The following is a 21,120-nucleotide window of genomic DNA, read 5'->3' on the forward strand; positions in this document are numbered from 1 at the left end:
TTCATGTTTAGGGTATCCAATTTTTATGTCCTTGAGTTTTATACTATTTTTTCTTCCTTGACAAAAATTGTAGCTGCTTGGAGAAGTGACAGCTCACCCTCAGTGTCACTGTTGGCTTCCCAGGCCGCTGGAACTACTGCTGCTCCAGAGGCCTCCCTGGGGACTACTCTGGGATGGAAATTCTCAGCCTCAACTGGAGTGGAGCAACACTAAGGAAAGAGAAAGAAAATGTAATTTTCCAAAGTCAACTTCTCATAGAATGGCCCTGTCTTCTTAAGAGTAACTCTCAGGACACTTCATACTGTTGAGAGGAGTTATACCAGCAAAGAGCCCTGCTATGTTGGAGCCTAAGCTCAACACAGGTACGAGGTCTTGAGAATTAAAATTTTAAAAATAACCTTTGTACATGAAAGCTTTTCAGCGATTTTTTAAAAAATATATTCCAGCTCCAAGTATTGTATATACTTCTCCCATTCAGAAAGAACTTTTCCCAAATCAGTAATTGCCATGTTTGCTATTTATTTTAACTAAAGTCTACACATATATTTTACGTTTTCCAGATCATACATTGCTCCAAATAGAGAACCTTCAAGAAAAAATGTTGGTAATAATTGAACAAATATTGATGTAATTTCACACATCATTTTCGGTAAACCACTGCTTAAAATTATAATAAATCCAGCCATCTTTGATCTTTGACCAAGCTAAGTATTCTTTGAACTTGCCCAAGTTTTGTTTTTGTTTTCTTTACCACTTATAGAAGGGAAGTTTGCTAGGTATACAAATTTTTTTTAAATTATTCTCCCACATTTTATGGAGAAGCTAAGGATTTATGTCATTAAACATGTTTACAAGGAAATCTATGAGATGAAAACTGTTACAAGAAGTCATGGTATTTTGGATATGTTATTCTTCTTAAGTAAAGTCTAAGTGTCCAAAAAGAAACATTCCAACGCAGCATTGTGTTGGCATTTGTGGTTTGGGTGCGATGGCATTCATCCTACCTTTTGCTTTCATTCTTGACTCCTACAGTCTCTTCTCCACAAAGAGTTTCTTTAGTAATGGTAAGTCAAATGATGTCATTCCTTGTATGATGACCATGATGCAATGATGACCTATCTAACTCAGAATGAAATCCAGAATCCTTACTTTGGCTTAAGAACAGGGTTACCATCTAATTTATCATTCAAATTGGACTATTTTGCCAGTGAAAGAGGCCTTAAGAGTAATTACACCAGGACAACAGGTGTAAACCATGGTTATCCCAAGCAGTTCAGGACGTAGAGGCACCTAGAAGGCCCTAGCCAGGATCGCCTCAGGCTCATGTTCTATCAGTGTCCTCTCTTCTCTCAGTCCTCACTTAGCTCCAGCCTCATTGACCTCCTGAATACTTTTCAAATATAACAGCATGCCCCAGCCACTCGGAATGTTCTTCCCTGAGATATCTGTGTATCTTGCTCTTTTCAACTTAATCCTGGTCTTTACTCAAATCTCATCTATTCTGAAGACCTTTCCTGACTCCTTCCTAAAATAGTATCCTTCTTCCCTTGTTTACTTACTCTCTTGCCCTGCATTATTTTTCTTCATAACACTTATTGCATCCTGACATAGTTATATATATATATATATATATATATATATATATATATATATATATATATACAATTTTTGTTTTCTAATTGGTTGTGTTTCTGCTATGATAAAACAAGCCCCATCAGTGGATAAACTTTGTTTTGTTTATTGATGTGTGCCTGGCATCTAGAACAGTGCCCAACACTTAGTAGGTATTTAATCATACCTGATGAATGAACAAACGAATACCTGCAATGGAAATAAGTTGTTGGCTAGAATGGGCTGTCTTAAGAGGGAAGAGCAGCTTCAGTTTACTGACAGATGGCAACTGAGAATGCTAGTATTCCACAAGGGTAATGACCCTCACAGGCAAATGAATGTCTTTACTAAGACCAGAGAGGTGCCAGGAGGAATGTTACAAGATATAAAGAATGAGTTAGGGAACATTTTGGCTAACGCGAATGGTAAAGATGATACTCTAGGAGAAAATGATGACTCCCAGAGATGCTTTTACCATCTGATTATAGTGAGATTATTTCCTCTCTGGTAATGCATATTTTATGTCTTTCTAATATATTTAATCCATTTAAGTAGCCTACCATGCTTTAGGTCAACTTAATTTTAAAATTGTATTTCAAATTTTTGATAGTATCAGTTTTAGAAAATCCCTTAATAGATTTGTTATCTTATAATTAATAATATTTAACTATCAGAACATCACTTATATGCCAGGCATTATTTTAAGTGTTTTACAAATATTATCTTACTTAATCCTCCCAGCAACGCTATGTGATGTTGGTATTCCCATTATCCACAATTTGCAATAAAGACACTGAGGCACAAAGAGGTTAAGTCAGTCTAACTTCAGAGCCCCATTCCCTTTGCCATATTGTGTAATTTATTTGTGGTTATTGTTTTATAATCATCCTTAGTTTATTATGCCTGTTAGTCTCTGTATTCCAATAGACACCCTGAAAGCACTCCCTGATTTCTTTGGCAAATTCTGAATGTAACCTTTTGTGATTCCATCTAGTTAAACCACTACGAGTTGTTTTTCCCTTAGCTGTTATTACAGTGGATTTTTATCTTGGTTATTTATTTCATTGTTTATGGTGTGTCTTTTCTCACTGGAATGGCCACCTTTCAAGGGTAGGGACCTGTTGTCCTCACTGCTGTACTCATGTGTAAGTGCCCAAGATGTAGCAAATGTTCAATAACTATTAGTTGCATAAATAAATACTGAATGGATGAGTTGTACTAAAACTGTATTTTTTCTGTATGACTAATATGATTCAATCAGCCACCCAATATTTATAAGCACAAATTCTGCGCCTAGTATCATACTCCAAATACAGCCCTTGCTAAATGCAGGGTCCTCCTCTAAGCACTTTATGTGAAGGAAGAAACTCTTTTAATCTCTATAATAACCCTGTGAGGTGGTCTGAAAGGATTAAAAAGCACACATATATACATACATGTACATATACATATATGTGTACATACATACAATGGAATGTTATTCAGCCTTGAAAAGGAAAGAAATTTGGACATATGTTACAACATGGATAAACCATGAGGACATTATAGTGAGTGAAATAAGCCAGTTGCAAAAAGATAAATACTGCGTGATTCCACTTATATGAAATACTTAGAGTAGTCAAAATCATAGGGACAGAAAGTCAAATGGTGATTGACAGGAATTTGGGAGAGGAAGCAATGGAGAATTATTGTTTCATAGAATAAGGTTTCAGTTTTACAAGATTCAGATTTATGGAGATGGATGTTGGTGATGATTGCACAACGTCATGAATGTTTTTAACATCACTGAGCCATACACTTAAAAATAGTTAAGATGGTAAATTTTTTGTTTTGTGTATTTTGCCACAATAAAAAAATGAGGAAAAAAAGTGCTATTTGCAACTCAACAGGATCCATTTATAGCTTTTTGATTCCCCACGGAGGATATTTCACTAACATTCAGTTGGTATAAAAGCAGGCATTTCCCAGAGGGATAATCAGAGGAGGCATAATATCCTCTGCAAACTTCAAAGGATATGAGAATGCCTATAAGGTTTTCTGTTTTGTTTTGTTTTCTGGAGCTTTTTTTTTTAATGATGATGGGGGAGGAGGCAGAATATAAACAAACCAACTTAAAAAGCTTTAAAGAAACATCTATTTATTGTGCGCTGATTTCTCTAGTATAATATATTTTATACTAACTATTCTCCAAATTGGTTACCAGAGTTAATAATGTAATTTATAGTTAAGTATTATGCCAGATGAAGAACATAGGCCCAAGTTCTACGTGAGTTGGATGTGGCTGGAGAGGTTTGATCAACAGAACTCCAGGAAGTGGGGTGGCGGGGTGACTAAAATGCTGAAGAGGCTAAAAATAAAAAGCAAGGGAAGGGGAGAAAAAAAGTGATTCAAGCCCTGGCCTGTGTGGTTCAAATGGTTGGAGTGTTGTTCTGTACACCCAAAGTTTACAGGTTCAATTCCCCTTCATGGTCCTGGCTGATGTTTCTCTCTCTCTTCCCCGCTCTCTAAAAATCAGTGAACATGTCCTAGGGTGAGGATTTAAAAAAACACACCTGCAAGTCCACACATTCCTCACTGCCCTCCACGCCTTGTACACAATCATCCACCTTAAGTGGGGCTTTGTGGACATAGCCACTCTTCCTAGCCATGCTCTTTGCAGCTCTCGGCCAACGTTCCCTTTGCCTCCTAAGGGCCTTTATGCAATTTACGATACGTACTGAGTTTCTAACAATAGGATTAACTGTGGGTGAAAGAACACTGTGTATTTTGGGTGTGGGTCACTGTTTGCTGTTCTGATTGGCAATGTACACAGTGACTTAAGCAATGCCGCTTTGTGCATTTTAGTTCAGGGTGTGGCACAGTCGTCAACTCTTGGTTTTTCTTGAGGGCAATTAGCTGAGAACTGGTTTCATTCAGTTTGCTTTGGTTTGTTTGGACCAATGATTTGCTCAAGCAGAAGGTGCTTGCCAGTGACATGGAGACAACCTCAACAGAGAGGTCAGGTTGTTTCTCTGCAGGTTCTCCTATAAAATGACTAGAAGACCGGTGCATGGGATTCGTGCACCGGTGGGGGGCATGGCCTGCAGGGATCGGCCTGCTGTGGGAGCACTGCTCATCCCGGTCTGCCGTCTGCCGAGCGGCTGTGGACCCGTCCTCTGAGTGGCTGTTCCCTAGTCCAGCATCTTCCATGGAGCCAGAGCACTGGCCTCTCCAGGGGACCCAGTCAGGGCTGGGCCCAGGGACAATAGCACTGAGAGGGGGTGGAGTAGGCCTCAGTCCCACAGTGGCCACAAACCCGCCTCCCAGCCTCTGGGGTCAGCTATGCAAGCCCGGTGGCGGCGCTGCATGGCCTGTGGGCATCTGGAGGCGGCAGGGAGCAAGGAGGAGGAGCCTGGGGTGAGGAGGCGAGGATCGCAGCCTGGGTTCCTGCCCATGGGCCCAGGGTTTGCAGCGTGAGCAGCACTCATCCCGGTCAGCAGAGCAGTGCTCCTGCTGTGGTAGCACACTGACCACCAGGGGGCAGCTCCTGCGTCCAGTGTCTGCCCCCTGGTGGTCAATGCGTGTCATAGCGACTGGTCAACAGGTCGTTCTAGTCGTTCTGCCGTTCGGCCGCTGGGCTTTTATTATGTAGGATACCACTGACAATCTTTTCTACACCGTGGTGTCTTGGCATCTGGTCTCAGCTTGCTCCAAATGCTCCCTTCGTGGCATCAGGGAACATTCAGGGAGTCCAAGGACTGATTTCCTCTCGCTGGAGCAGCAGGCAGATGCTGAGAGCAGGGCCCTCGGTCATGGCTACATAACTGGAACAGCCTTGACGTGCTCTGGGAAACAAAAATGATTGCTGAACCCAGAAACATATGTAAGAACACTTTCCCCCCTTAACTCAATAATATTATTGCGAACTTAAGCAAAACAAAGCAGTGGTGCTGACTCAGTCTTCTGAGCATTGGCCGTGAACCTGAACCTGAATGTGCTTTTAAACTGAGTTAAGGGTTGAAATGGCGAGTGGACTCATGTAACTCTGTTTATAGCTATCTCCTCCGTTCTGGCTTTGTCCCAGAGATTTCCGATGGCTCCGGTGGAGTCAGTATCTCTGATGTGTTTGTAACTGACCTCTAACCCACACGTCAGTGTTATTTTCAGCTGTTCTTTGACAAGGGGTCCAACAGCTGCTGTTTAATACCACAGACAACTTGTGACACACTCTGAGTTTCTAGCAATAGGATTAATCTGCCAGTCTTGGGCTCTGATTCGAAGCTGTCTATAATTTTCCTGCACAGGCAGTGAAGGGAGAATAAAAATAAAACCTGAAGTACAGTGTTATTTTTTATTTCATTGTAGAAAAATACACATAGTGTTAAACTTTAAACAAAAACATTCTTGCTGCAATTAAAAAGTAACAGCAAAGTGTATTACTTCTTAGTATTTGTGATAACTGAATTTTAAAATGCTGTTCAGTGGAGTATAGTAGTCACAAATAAATCCTGAGATGGTAGGTATCTACTGATAGATGCTTGTTGAAATGTTTTTTAAATGCCCCTAACACATCTGAAGCTATGAGAAAATGTAAGTATCCCATATAAACTTTATTTGACAAAAGGCAGTAAGTTTTAGAAAAGCAGATTAATCTAAAAAGATATATTTCAAGCAGTTTTATGGCTTGCTTAATACCAAAACAAATACCAGAACTTATTTTTAAAGTACATTTTGAAAGCTTTTTTTTTTTGGCCTAAAAGAGTCTTCAAAGTCCTGAAAAGTTGATATTCCAGTCAATGACTGGCTGGTTTCAAAGTCCACTATAACGAGACAGATTCAATGGCAAAACTAACTTGGGTTGTCAGGATGTAACTTTTTTTTTTCCATTTGCTATCAAACATCAGCTGATAGGAAGGGAGCTAGAAACTGCCCTCTACATTTAAGATAATGGCAAAAATAACAGGCGCTCAGTGTTACCATACTAGGGGTGTGGCGATTCTCTCCCGTTCTCCTCTCTCTCTCTCTCGTGATAAACTCAATGGGGTTGTCTATTTTTAACCTCCTGTTCTTTGCTTCTGGCAGAGCAATCAGTGGGAGCTGAGCTCTTCCCCTGAATGAATCCAAGTAACCCCGGTGGTTGCCTTCTGAAATGACCAGCAGACGCACATCTGTACAAAGGCTGCCCGGAGTGTAAGCGGCACCTAAGGGACCATGTCCAGCCCAGGAAGCCCTGAAGTGGAGTTTTCTACCACCACCGTCAGCTCAGTGGCTGTGCAGGCTGGGGACTCTAAAATCGTTATCGCTGTCATAAAGGTAAGCTGACAACTTTCTTTTTTCCGTGTGGCTGTGGGCGTCTGGTTGTGGGCTGATAATCCCGAAGAACATTCCACACAATCAGCAGTACACGGCATATAGGAGCTAACCCAGCAAGTACATCTTACTGCTTTCTTAAAGCAGCAGCGAAGAGAAACCTCTATGAAGCGTCAGCCAGTTACTATAGTTTCTCTTTCAGTTAGTGAGGAAACATGTTCAGCAGCTTGGTGAAAAACAAAACAAACCGTCTATTTTCAAGCTGTTTTTTTTTTTTTTTAAGGCAAGGCATGGGTGATTACAGATTCATGCTTGCCAGGCTGAAGAGGCAAGTGGACCTATGAAACACGAGTGGTTTTTGAGAGGGGGTGGTGTGCTGGAAGAGGGAAGGGGAGAGCCTAGCAGATAGGAGGTGGCATTATTTCGGGCAGGATGGGACTCAGAGAACACCTGACAAGGGGCTCTGACTCATGCCCTCCTTAGCTCTGCTGGTGACACGGTACAGGCACGGGCAAATCCTTGTCACATTGCTGAGGCATGGAGACCCTGCCAGGGAAGGTGCGAAGGGCATGTGTCAGATTGGCTCTTGACAGCAGGAAGTTGAAGCCACTTCGGGCTAATGTTTTATGCCATGTTTTATGCTAAGCAATTTGTCCATTTGCAAAGATGATAGCACATCTTTAGGTTGAAGACGATAACTGTGATCTGCTTTCCTATGAAAATGACCTGCAGAACCCTATGAAGCGTTATGTATGGATCTAGACAATTCACCACCTAAGGCAGTGGTCGGCAAACCACGGCTCATGAGCCACATGCGGCTCTTTGGCTCCTTGAGGGTGGCTCTTCCACAAAATACCACGTGTGGGCGCACACATACAGTGCGATTGAAACCTCGTGGCCCATGCCCAGAAGTCGGTTTTCATTGTGGAGTGAAAGAAGATGTAGTGTCGAGGATTGAGAAAGGTATGTTGAGATGGTTTGGACATACAGAGAGGATGAACGAAAGGAGATAGACGAAACAAGTATACAAGACGAGTGTGGATGGGAGAGTTGGAAGGGGTCGACCTCAGCGAACGTACCTCAATCAGATTGAGGACGTTTTTAGCAAAGGCCAGCTTAGGAGTACCCTAATTAAGTTAGTAACAATGTACCTACCTATATAGTTTAAGTTTAAAAAATTTGGCTCTCAAAAGAAATTTCAATCGTTGTACTGTTGATAGTTGGCTCTGCTGACTAATGAGTTTGCCGACCACTGACCTGAGGAATTCAGTGTTTAATGAAGGGAACCGGGCAGACAAGCTGGCGCTTACCAGCCGGTTACTTTCCAGACGCCGTCAGGCTTCATCGAGTGACTTTCTGGCCTTTTGTTAGTGCATGGATGCATGGCAAGGCCTGGTTAATTTCACTGAATTCTGTGAATTTTATGTTCATGCGGAAGTGATAGCAGGAAAGCAGCACTTGACATTGAGCAGAAGGATGGGCTCCGGGGCACCGAAGGCTGTGTGTCCTGGCGGGGCTGTTTCCTGGGCTGCGGGGACTTGGCCCCACATACGCAGGACCTCTGCCTGTTCCCTCGCCCTCTCGTCTCTTCAAAGGCAATGAGTGGAAAAAAGCCTGAAGCAAAAGTAGCAGAAATTGATCACTTGCATGTGATTTTGTGTTGCTTTGAGTATCTGCAAATTTCAGCAATGAAGGAAAAGAAGCAAACTCACTGTGTAAAAGAAAGTTAACATTCCCTCAAATATGAACTATTTCCTAGAGCAGGGTAAGAAATAATGCACATGGAATAAATTATAGGAGAATCAGAACTAGATTGACAGAAAGAAAAAAAAATCTCTAAAATCACACTGGAAATTCTTAATTTAACCAAACTGTGTTTCTAAGAACATTCGTTTGTCTCCCCTCCGCAGCTCCTTAAGCTCACTGCCATCCCATATAAAACTAACCCCAACTTATTCAAAGTGCAAAGTCCATCTTAAAGGAAAGCAGTGCCTACCTCTGATCTATATGGGCCTCTTGTTTCTACAGGGTCTCAGGGCACTAATTACCTAGAATAGACACGCGTTTTTCTCATTTCTCTTCAGCAGTTCACCTAGCCACGGGCATGTGCCTGCTCATGGTACCTGTTGCTTCATCAGTTGTTGCTTCTTAGAGAAACAATTCCTCAGGAACGGCAATGAGCAGTTGTGCCTAGAGCAGTGAGGGAGTCCTAAGTGTGGAAAACAAGTCGGCTGCTTTCAAATGGCAGCTGTCACAGGTGTCTGATTTTATTGACATTTTCCTACTTACTTTACTGAGTGCCCACCACCAAAAGTTGGAAAATATAATGTTTTCACTTTGAAATAAGATGCAAATCAGTTGTTTCGCCTGCTGCTTAGTCTTTCTGGTTAAACGAGTAAGGTCAATGTAAGGACACTGATCAGCCAACATTGCATCTACAGAACCTTCCCCTTGTGGTGAAGTTTGCATTCTACCTGCCTGAGTGGAATATCACTATTTCTATGGAAAGTACTTTTGTGAGTGAGTGAATGTACAGTTATGTGAATTGTTTTGTAATTTTGTAACATTCAATAATATATAATCTATTGTATGTGTTCCTCATTTGGGAATGTTAAGTTTAAATACAGGGTGCCAAGAGAAAATCATTTATCTTAAGAATTAAAAAAAGAAAAGGCAAGGCATGGATTTATATTAGACCTGCTATATTTCAATTTATTAAGGCCCATCTCTATGGAAAGAATAAAGTGTTCATAGTATAACTGGAAACTTAAAAAAAAAAAAAAGAAAAAGGAGAAGGTGAAGGGGAAAGAACAAGAGGAACTAAAAGTGCTTTTCATTTCATTTTTATTTTTAGTGTGGCAAATGGGTACAACTTCAGCTTGCTGAGTCACAGCCCAATATTTTAGAAATTGGTAGCAGTCAAGATGAAACCAAGAAACTCCTTCATGATCATGAACTTCTTTTGGCCAAGCTCAAGGTAAGAAAGATACTGAGCTGCGACGCAGATACACTCTGCACAGAAATAAAAACCCACATCTTACACGTCCTCTTGATCCCTCTGCCGTCACTGGCTGCTGTTACAGAGTGCCAGGTGGGTCCTGGAAAACACTGTAGTTACTTAGGAGCAAATAGCAACAGAGGAGAGAAGTAACAAGATTTTTTAAAACTTTCCCAATGTGATAGAAAATATGGAGCAATAATATTTTTATTGTGGAGAAATAAGTAATTTTTTTTCCTGGCTGCCTCAGTGAAAAAAAAAATCCATCACTTTTCCATTTCATACATCAAACTGTCAGGTCACAACAACAGGTCCAGACTTTCTATTGTTAATGACACCTGCCAGCAAGAATAATACAGCTGGTTTTCCTTCTGTTGAACTAGTGAAAATATCTGATTTTGTGCTTAATATGAAGAGTTCTTGATACCAAATAATACTTTTAGTAAAATCAGAGTTATTATTCCACATGTATTGTGGTTATTTAGTTAAGAATCTAAAAATAATATTGGTTCGTGATGTCCAGATAAGGTATCTAATCAGGGCCAGCTTTATCATGTAGAAGGCCCAGTGCAAAATGAAAATTTGGGCACTCTGTTCAAAAAGCAGGATAAAGCTTTTTCTTGACTAGTCATGGTGTTTTTTTGTTTTGTTTAATCATATATATATATTTGCTAATTAATGTCTAGCTCCTTCAGGCATGAGGATATGTGCGGGGTGAGTACAGACTCCCAGGCACTGGGCCTAGGCCCTGGCTCAGTGCACAGGGTGGGGGCTTGACCCCTGCTCTTCCAGAGCTGTGTCCTGACCCAGGCCAGGGGAGGTGGCAGAGGTCACTAAGCAGGGGCAGGGAAGCAGGCAGGGTAGCATAGAGACTATCCCCAGAAGGCAGGACCACATGTGCCCCGAGGCTCCGATCCTCCATTTCTTCCCCCGTTGTCCCAGTGGACTTCTCTCATAAAACACAAATTCAAGGCTAAAATTATTAAGAATTTTAAGACAGTGACAGGTAAACCATTAAGCCCCAAGTGGTTTCCCTTTCTGAGGATGGGGCTCTGGGATGCAGCCAGCCCTGTGAGTAATAACCATCATAGGCAAGTGAATGCCATTCCAAGATCAAAGAGGTTTGATTCAGAGGCCCAGGAGGACTAGACGTTCTGTGTTTTTAGTATTTTAATGTTACTGGTTTCTTTGAACATCTTGGCTGGAATTTATACTCACTTCCTAGATTTAGAGGCAGATCTGATCTGCATTAGAATAATACTAATAGTGGTTTTCTGATTGGACGGTAGTAAAAGTAACTGAGTAAATCAGACTGAGGAGTTGAAGAAAGAATTAGTGCTGAAGCAGGGGCCAATGGATTCCAGAATTGATTTTCTTGTTTAGACAGCTCCTAGCTCTAGGTTCTGGGCTCTGGGCTGTCCTTCAAGGTAGAAATCTCTGGTCACTAGGAAGTCCTTTGTATATCTACAAAACCACATTATAATGTGAAAGAGCATTGACCCAGGAATCAAAACAGCATATGCACCTGTTTCTGAAATTAATTTGGACTTGAAACTACATCTTTTCTCCAGGTCCCACCAACAGTTGGTACCCAGCCATCATTTTCAGGTTCGCTGGAGGACTGGGGGGTGGTGGAGCTCATGGCAGTCTGGGTCTCTCAGGCCATTCTTTCCCCACCCCACTCCATTCCTGTCCAGGCCCACAACTCCAGGGAGAATGCTTTCTTAGGTGCAGTAATTCAGCTATCCCCCAAACTCTTCTCAAATTTGCATACTTAGATCTAGGAGCTCAGCTGGGAAATGGTTTTTCATTTAATAGGATCCATCGTCAAAAAGTGCTTGTTGTTCTAGATTCTAGAGTTGTGTCCTTTTAAACCAGTCTTCTGGTAATGGACTAGCCTTCTGAACTCCAGGCTTTTTATCTGTGAGATGAGGGAAGCTTCATAGTGATTGTATATCTTACCATAACGTATCATGGGACTGTGGGAACATACTCCCTTTTTGCATGTGGGTTTAGGATCATAAGATCTCACGTGAAAAGGGTTTTTTACTTCACATGGGCCTTTAGCCAATGACCTCTTAATGTTCATCTTGCATACCGTTGCCTACCCCACACACCACTGTCCACCCAACCCTCCATCCCAAAGAAATTTTAAATAGTAGCATCATTTTCCAATGTTACTGGTCTTGACAAAGTTAAAGGGTCTGGAATCTGTTCCAGATTTGATGACAAAAGACTTTTTTTAAAGAACAAAAAATGTGAATTTGAATTCACTTTTGAAAATGAACAGGTCAACCAATTTACTAGTTATTATGCTGCCAGGGTAGGCACAACCTTAACCTATAACAGAAAGTTGTTAGACCCAACTTAGTTTTAATATGAGCTTTTTAAATGATGGGGCATTAGTAGTTCAATAAACCAATAATATTTAATGTTTAATGTTCATTCCAGTCTGTTTCTTCCTGCAGTTTGTTCTAATTATAAAGAAGTGCAAGGTTACGAGTGTTGGGAGGGTGTAGGAATTCAGTGCTGAGTCCACTCGGATTTAAGCAAAGCAGTTAGCCTCTCTGGCTTCAGGTTTTTTATTTGAAAAATTACCGTAATAATAGTTATCTTCAAACAACTGAAAAGGAAATTTTGTGGAGAAATGCAATGATGTATGAAAGTGCCTGTTGCCTTAAAAAAGGTGGTATAATTGCTCTGTTAATAATTAATATATTGGTATAATTTGCATGTTTAATTTGATAGAAAAGCTATTTTCTCCTTTCCATTGAAAAATCATCTCAAACCCTAGTAATTTAGACTAAAGGAAAAAATTCTGGAAACACTGAATTTTTATGAGTGTTTCTAATGTTGAAACACTCCAGAGATCGATCCTCCAGAGATCTTATTTCCCTTACAGTGGTGCACTTAACTCCAATGGAGTATCCAGGGAAAAAATATTCAGTGGGGAAAACGTAATAACGTGCGAAAAGCATTAACTCCCAAGGGCACCTAGATTCCCAGACTTGAATTATTTATAATGAGAAAGAAGGAATTTGGGAAAGAGAAGAGGGATGTACGCCAGGTAAAGAAGATCTGCCTGTGGCCACTATGACATTGCATCCTCAGGCGATTCAAGGAGGGAAAGAGGAGTTGGAAATACCTCAGGGATGTTGTTGAGAAAGTTCTTCCTCTCCAGAGGAATTTCAACGATAAGAACCAAGAAAGCCTCTGGCATTGGCTGTATTTGTAGATATATGAATATGTATGTATACAGTTATGTATATTTGTAGATAATGTGACTTTCAGTAAAAAATATCCCTTTAGAATATAAAACACTAAAATATTTCACCCCTGACTTGACTAACACATCTTTTGGTTCTCTGATTCTGACGAAATCTCTGACCTAATGAATGCTTATTTTTGTCCTATTTCTGGTGACGTAGCTAGAAATGAATAGTCAAACTATATAGTAGTAAAGATAAAAGTCTTATTAAAACTTGCCTTAAATAAGGAATAGTGTGGTTTCCTGTTATAAACTGGAGTTTTTACTAAGAATTCATTGTTTAAAATTTTTATTGTGCTAAATTATAGGGTGTCCCTAGAAATGTATACGCACTTTAAATGATTATAAAGTCAGTGTTTATTAACATACAGATCCTTTTCAAAATTTAAAAGAATCTACAGAAATGAATAATTTTTTTGGTCAACACCTGTTTTCAAACTAATGGCCATTCTGGTCCAGGCACTGCTGATAACGCAAAGCAATTGAATTGCAAATAACAAGAATCATTTTTTTTCGATATTTGTGTGCCCTCAATTCATAGACTGTTGCTGGTTTTGTACCGTAAACTTTGTCTTTTATATATCCCCATAATAAAAGTCTAGTAGATCAATTTTCTTTGTTTAAAGTTTAGCCTGGCTTCACCCATTGTTTGAAATCAGTTAAACCCAAAAAGGGGTGAAAATTAAGTGAGTTATCAGCTGTTAAAGTGTGTATACATTTTTGGGACACGCTGTGTTCCTCGAAAAATGTATACACACTTTGAATAATTATAAAGGCAGTGTTTGTATATCAACTGCATTTTCAAACTTCTGGTAGCATTTTACGATGAATTTCCTTTGTTCAAAGCTTAGTCTGCTATCAGCTATTAAAGTGTGTATACATGTTTTTGGGATACCCTGTATATATAATATAAAATTTTCTATTTCAACCATTTTTAAGTGTACAATGCAGTGGCATTAATTACATTCACAGTTGTGTGCAAAAATCATTACTATCTATTACCCAAACTTTTCCATTACCTCAAACACTTTGAACCTAATAAGCAATGACTCCCATTCCTCCCTTCCCTAGTAATCTCTAATGTACTTTCTGCCTCTATGAATTTGTCTATTTTAAGTACTTCAGCGAAATGGAATAATATAATACTTGTTTTTTCTTGTGTGTGTGTCTGGCTTATTTCACTTAGTCTATGATGTTTTCAAGGTTCATCCATGTTGTAGCATATTTCAGAACTTCATTACTTTTTAATGAATGAATAACATTCCACAGTGTGGACATAGACCACATTTGTTTATCCACCATTATGCTGATGGACACCTGGGTTGTTTCCACTTTTCAGCTATTGTAAAATGCTACAGTGAACATTGGCATACAAGTACCTGTTTGTGTGTCTGTTTTTAATTCTTTGGGTTATATACCTATGAATGGAATTGCAGGGTGATATGGCATTTCTCTGCTTACCTATTTGGGGAAACACCAAAATGTTTTCCACAGCAGCTGTATCATATTACATTCCTATCGGCAATATACAAGTGTTTCAATTTATTCATATCCTTTCCAAAACTTATTATATTCTGGGGTTTGTTAATTGTTTTTATTATAGCCATCCTTCTAGGTGTGAAGTAGTATCTCAGGCTGGTTTGATTTGTTATTTCCCTGATGACTAATGATGTTAAGCATATTCTGTGCTTACTGGACAATTGTATATCTTCTTTGAAGAAATGTCTATTCAAGTCCTTTGCACAGTTTTTAATCGGGTTGTTTGTTTTTTTGTGTTGTTGAGTTGTAAGAGTTCTTTATAACTTTTGGATATTATTCTCTTATCAGATGTAGGATTAACCAATATTTTCTCCCATTCTGTAAGTTGTCTTTTCACTTTCTTGATAATGTCTTTTAGGAATGTCTTTTAATAAAGTAAAACTGTATGACTTGAACTTATATATTAGAGAAAATTTTATGGTATGGGTATTGTGAATGTGATAGAACCCCTTAGGACAGTATTAGAAGAGGAATAACCCATTTTACATGATCTGTGTCATAGCGGTGTTTACCCTAAATGTTTGCTTCATATAGGAGATCCATTTTCTCTCTATCCCTGTTTTCCTATAGACCCACAAGTTAGAAAATCCTGCTCTCTCAGAATTGTTGGGGAAGATGCTTTCACCCATCTCTTCTCCTCCCTTTCTCTTCCCTGAAGGAGTGAGGGGGCTGTGTTACCTGATCAGTGAGACTAGGGGAAGTGGCTGCCAGGGGAACTCAGCCTCAGGGCTCAAGCAGACCCCGACTACCCGTGGGCTACAGTTTTCTACTCTCTCTGCTTCTGCAGAAGCAGTCCACAATTCCACTCACCCAGGGCACCTCTGACCTAACACTTTCCACAGGCAGGTCCCAAGCACTAGATTTTAGGGAGGAAGAAGTAGAAAGTCAAAATCAACCCCATCCTCCAGTCCAGCCTTAGTAGTAATAGGAACAGATATTTTGGTCCCTATCTGACCTTGGTGTCTATTTTACAGAATCTTGAGGGGACAGAGGAGAGATTAATTGGCACCTTCCAGATTGCAACACATAATTGATCTGTGTGTGGTTCAAAGGGCTCTGCACCTTAGTGTTCTATACATGTAAAGTGCCTGCTGTATTTTTCACTGATCATTTTGAAGAAGGTCACTGAGATAAGATACGAACTATACAGGGCTCTTGGGAGAGTGGAAACTAGTGGGCAATTTAATTTCCCTTTTAGTCTTTTTGTTTTTTAAAAAATATATTTTTTTATTGATTTCAGAGAGGAAGGAAGAGGAAGAGAGAAAGAAATCAATGATGAGAGAGAATCATTGATTGGCTGCCTCCTGCACACCCCCTACTGCGGATTGAACCCACAACCCAAGCATGTGCCCTCGACCAGAATTGAACCTGGGACCCTTCAGTCCACAGGCCGAGGCTCTATCCACTGAGCCAAACCAGCTAGGGCCCTTTTGGTCTTTTAAAATGGAGAGCTTTTTCCATTAGAAAACAAAAATAATCTTCTCACAACTATGAAACAGCAGAACCTCTGTACAGAGACCCATGTGGAAAAAACTCCCAACAATAGCCCTGCCTGAGATCCTGGCTGCCAGCTATCCAACCTGCTGGTCATGTGAGTGAGCTATTGACCCATCTTGGAAGTGGATTCTCCAGGCCTGGTTGAGTTTCCCAGCTGACCTGTGTGAGGCAGAGACAGTTCTTCCTCACTGAGCTGTTCCCAAATCTAGAATCATGAGCAAAATGTATAATTGTAGTTTTAGGTCATTAGAATATGCAACAGCTTATTACACAGCAATAGATAATTGGAACGGAAGGCAACAGCTATGATGGCTGTTTACTTGGTGTTTATTTGTTGACAAATAACATAAAGCCCAACCAATAGTGGCTTAACCACCCAAGAGTTTGTCTATGTCACAACAAGAAGCCTGAGGCTTAGTATAATCTTCCACAGCATCAAACATTACTGTGAGGATATAGATATGAAGATGCTTTGCTATGATATTGAGAATATTTTCACATGTTTTTTGTTGTTGTTGTTAATCCTCATCCAAGGATATTTTTTTCCACTGATTATTAGGGAGAGTGGTAGAGAGAGGAAAAGACAGAGAGAAACATTGATGTGGGAGAAACACGTCGATTGTGTTGATTTGTTGCCTCCTGAATGAGCCCTGACCAGGGCCAGGGCCAGGGGGGAGCCTGTAACCTTGATCGGAATCAAACCCGGGACCCTTTGGTCTGCAGGTTGATGCTCTAGCCACTGAGCCAAACCAGCCTGGACCCACATGTTTTTGTTTTTTTTTAAATAGAATAACCTAATTGGAAACAAAACAATGTCTAACAATAGGGGGATACATTTATAAGTTGATGGTTTATGATTGTTTATGATTATGCTGAGCCCCCAGGTTCTTGTTGTGACATAGACCAATTCTTAGGTGTTTAAGCAAGTTGGCTGGGCTTTATGTTATTTGTTACCAAACACATTCCTATTTGAAACCTGGGTCAAAAGCTAGGATCCCAATTAAGATTTTTGAGATCATAGGCCTATAGCCTCGAAGATATTAATTGTTTATTTAGAAAATAATTCTTCTTTAAAGTATAAATCCATAAACAAACATTTTTTTACTGAAAGTAGAACCCATACATCTTATTAGTTATGACAAAAGGTCTTGGTCTGAGATTGGACTGACAGTTCAAGAAATATAAATGAGGGGTGGCTGGGGGAAGAAGGTTGCACAGAACCCACTCACCTTCACTCCCATTCTTTTTTTTAAATTGAATTTATTGGTGTGACATTTCTTAATAAAAATGTACAGGTTTCAAGAGTACAACTCAATAAAACATCATCTGCAAACTGCATTGTCTGTTCACCACCCAAGGTCAAGTCTGTTTCCATGCCCATTTATCCCCCCTTTATCTGCTTCTACCTCCCCTCACCCCCGTCCCCTCTTGCTGTCACCATACTGTTATCTGTGTCTATGTGTCATTGCACTTAGTAAGTGTGTATTGCACTTAAATGAGAAAGAGGCAATTTTTTGGTTTTGTTTTGTTTGTTTGAAGTACGCTGTGACGCCTACCTAATTAGCTTGAGCAGAAACCATCTTTTCCAAACTGTAGACTTTGTCTTAGATATCTTTTAATGGATTAATGTGTCAATCTCAAGAGATTTTCAAGTGACATGGCTGTATCAGTCTCATGACAAATTCATCTAATTATCAGTCCCCAGGAGAATAAGGCAAACTTATTTGGGTTCGTGGTTAGCTCTGTCCTCCAAATTACCTAACTCCCCCATCTCCCTCCTACCACATACTGAGGGAGATTAGAATTTTTGACTTTAAAAAAATTGTCTTAAAAAATTGAATACTAGTTCCAGTTCTAGGCAAGATGGATTAAACACCTCCCACCCAGTCTCCATTAAATGCAAAGATATAAGAACAAACAAAGGCAAAATAAGAAAAGAAAAAAAAGAAAGGAAAAAACACACACACTAAAATAAATGCTAATATAAACCCTGACAGAATGTGTTTGCTGAGGACACTCTGAAGTAGTAGCGCCTAGCAGGCAGATTAGGGACAGAGATCAGAATTCCAAATACCAGCGGGCCAGCAGTGTTGTTTTTTCTCTCTCCAATGTTGCCCAACTTGGATTCAATGGCAGGTTGACCCCCTGAGGAACGTACCAGATGTGGACAGAAAAAGCTCCACTAAAGTCTTCTCTTCCGGTCTGAGCAATAGAAAGAGGAATTCCATGGGTCAGAAAGGGAATAGATACTCTGCCTCTGGCTTTGCTTTTTGTTTTTCTATTCTCTCTGCCTCAACCCAGGCAGTCCCCTGAGGGTGGCCGTAATGGTAACGTGGAGGCAGCTAAGTAGGTGCCTAAACCTGACAGAGGGAAACCTCTCTCTGACCAGAGGAACGATAATCTCAGAGCTTGTGAGGATTTCACATTGCTCTTTTCCCCCCTCTCTTCTCCCCACTGCTTGGTCCCACAGACACCGTGGTGGGAAGTGCACAGCAGGGTGAGGAACTAAAACCCCAGGACCCTGCTCCATGGTACAAATTATATTGAGTCAAGCCAGGGAAATGAGAAGACAGAGAAAGTGAGAGCTGTCTCACCCTTCAGCTTCTTAACTTAGATTATACAGATGTGGATCTTATTTTCTTAAAAAAAATCTTACTCAGTATTCTGGGAACTCAAGAACCACAAGCTCTCAAATTTTATTTCATAAAATGTGATCTTTTTATTTTTTAAATATATTTTTACTTATTTCAGAGAGGAAGGGAGAAGGAGAGAGAGAGAGAAACATCAATGATGAGAGTATCATTGATTGGCTGCCTCCTACATGCCCCCCACTGGGGTTCGAGCCCACAACCTGGGCATGTGCCCTTGATCAGAATCGAACCTGGGACCTTTCGATCCGCAGGCCGACGCTCCATCCACTGAGCCAAACCAGCTAGGGCAAGATGTGATCTTTTTAAAATGTAAATGCTCCCCATTGGGTTTGTGTGTTTTAATTTTCTTTATGAAAAAATAGACAAAAAATATAGAGAGCTATGTAGTTAGCTGCAATAAACTGGCCCCATGTGGCCCCGCCTTTTTTAAAAAAAGTTTCAGCTCAAAACATATCCCAACTTTTTTCATAATTAGGACTAGAGAAACCCAAACCACCCAAGGCTACTGCTGACAGCTTCCTGAGAGCCTGACATTCTTTGATTCACTCATCCCATTTCCTATTAAACATTTATTAATGTGTTGGAAAGAAGACACTTTGCTAATGTATTATACTTCTCAAAGCAACAATAAATAGAAATATATGCAAACCACAAATGCAAGTCACATGTAATTTTAAATTTTCTAATAGCCCTATATAAATTTCAGAGCATTAAGTACTTACATTAGAAAAGCATAACTGCCTCAAGTCAACAATCTAAGTTTCAACCCTAAGAAACTAGAAAAATAAGAGAAAATTAAAACCAAAGAAAGCAGAATGAAGGAAAAAAAACAACAGAGAAAAGCAGAAATCAATAAAATTGACAATATAAAAATGAAAATATCAATAAAATCGATAAGACTCTAGTCAAACTGAGAAAGGAAAAATGAGAGAAGACAAAAATTGGTAGTATTAGGTATGGAAGATGGGGCATCACTATATACCCTATTAAAAATATTATATAAACCTCATTAAAAATTGAATATGAGAAACTATGAATAACTCTATGCACATAAATTGAACAACTTAGATGAAATGAGCCAATTCTTTGAAAGTAACAAATTACCAAAACTCATCCAATAGGAAGATTAAAAATAAAAGTGAATTAATTAAAAATATGCTCAATTTATCCCAATATACCTAAAATATATCATTTAACATGTAATCATTATAAAAAATATTGAGATATTTTAAATTTTTGTACTAACTCTTTAAAATCCAGCATGTACTTTATAGCATATTGCAGTTTGAACTGGCCACATTTCAAATGGCTAGTGGCTACCATATTGAATAGCAGCAGATTTAAAGACTAAAGAAGACTAAATCTTCAGGGAATGAAAATAGTTTGTTTATTTTTATTTTTAGCTCAGAAGTCTGCTTATAACCAAGCAAATTTATGTAGGACCTGAAAAGGACAATTATGAGATGAGATTGGGGGGGGGGGGGGGGGGAATAAGAAATGAAAGAAACTAGGCCAAAATATTTTTAATAGCAAAATTTTGAAGACAATTCATATGTAAAGTGGTGATATTAGATACTGTCCCAGGAGTAGAAATATTTTTCCTAGTGTAATATTTATAAAAAATATTTATGTAAATATATTTGTGCATGTGTTTGGTATTACTGCAATTAATGTTACTTGAAAAAGTAATTTATTTAAAACAAATGAATTACATAAACATCTACACTAATAAAAGAGAAACATGGTAATTAGCGTATGACCGCTACCCTTCCCATTGGCTAATCAGTGAGTATATGCAAATTAACTGTCAGCCAAGATGGCGGCCGGCAGCCATGCACTGAATCGAGCAGGGAGGCTCGCTTGCTTCAGTGACTGCAGACTCCAACGTTCCCCGCCTCACTTGCCGGCCTCTCAGCTGCAACTCTAAGCAACTATGTACTATGTTGCAAATAAGAAGCTAAACAAAACCCCAGAAACCGGCTTTCATTCAGCCGGGCTTTAGCAACATTGTATCGATGTTTTCAGTGGCGAGGCCTCAGAACTAAAGCTGGCCCAGAAAAAAATAAAAAAGAAAACAAGGAGCGGTTGGAAGCTTCAGTCACTCGCTTCTGGAAAACAGCCCTCAGCCCCTCACCCAGACTGGCCAGGCACCCCAGTGGGGACCCCCACCCTAATCCAGGACACCCTTCAGGGCAAACCAGCCAGCTCCTACCCATGCACCAGGCCTCTATTCTATATAGTAAAAGGGTAATATGCCTTCCGGCACC

The 21,120-nt window shown here is 39.8% G+C and overlaps 1 protein-coding gene across 4 annotated transcripts in view; it reads left to right on the forward strand.

Moving 5' to 3' along the window:
* Positions 1 to 344: 344 nt before the first annotated feature.
* The window catches only part of CCDC141 (coiled-coil domain containing 141), a 171,497-nt gene continuing 150,721 nt past the window's right edge, over positions 345 to 21,120 (forward strand). Inside the window, exons 1-3 of one of the 4 annotated variants that reach the window (XM_070422661.1) lie at positions 345 to 362; positions 6,673 to 6,903; positions 9,755 to 9,877. In XM_070422661.1, the coding sequence (XP_070278762.1) occupies positions 6,802 to 6,903; positions 9,755 to 9,877 (225 nt within the window). In that variant the 5' untranslated portion in view covers positions 345 to 362; positions 6,673 to 6,801. Of the gene's footprint in view, positions 363 to 6,611; positions 6,904 to 7,353; positions 7,459 to 9,492; positions 9,878 to 21,120 lie in introns of those variants that run through there. The other 3 variants (XM_070422659.1, XM_070422660.1, XM_070422662.1) reach the window with 3 other exon arrangements.

This window comes from Myotis yumanensis, unplaced genomic scaffold (assembly GCF_028538775.1).
Source record: "Myotis yumanensis isolate MYYU_CA2020_CCGP unplaced genomic scaffold, mMyoYum1.0.hap1 SCAF_8, whole genome shotgun sequence".
Classification (NCBI taxonomy): Eukaryota; Metazoa; Chordata; class Mammalia; order Chiroptera; family Vespertilionidae; genus Myotis; species Myotis yumanensis.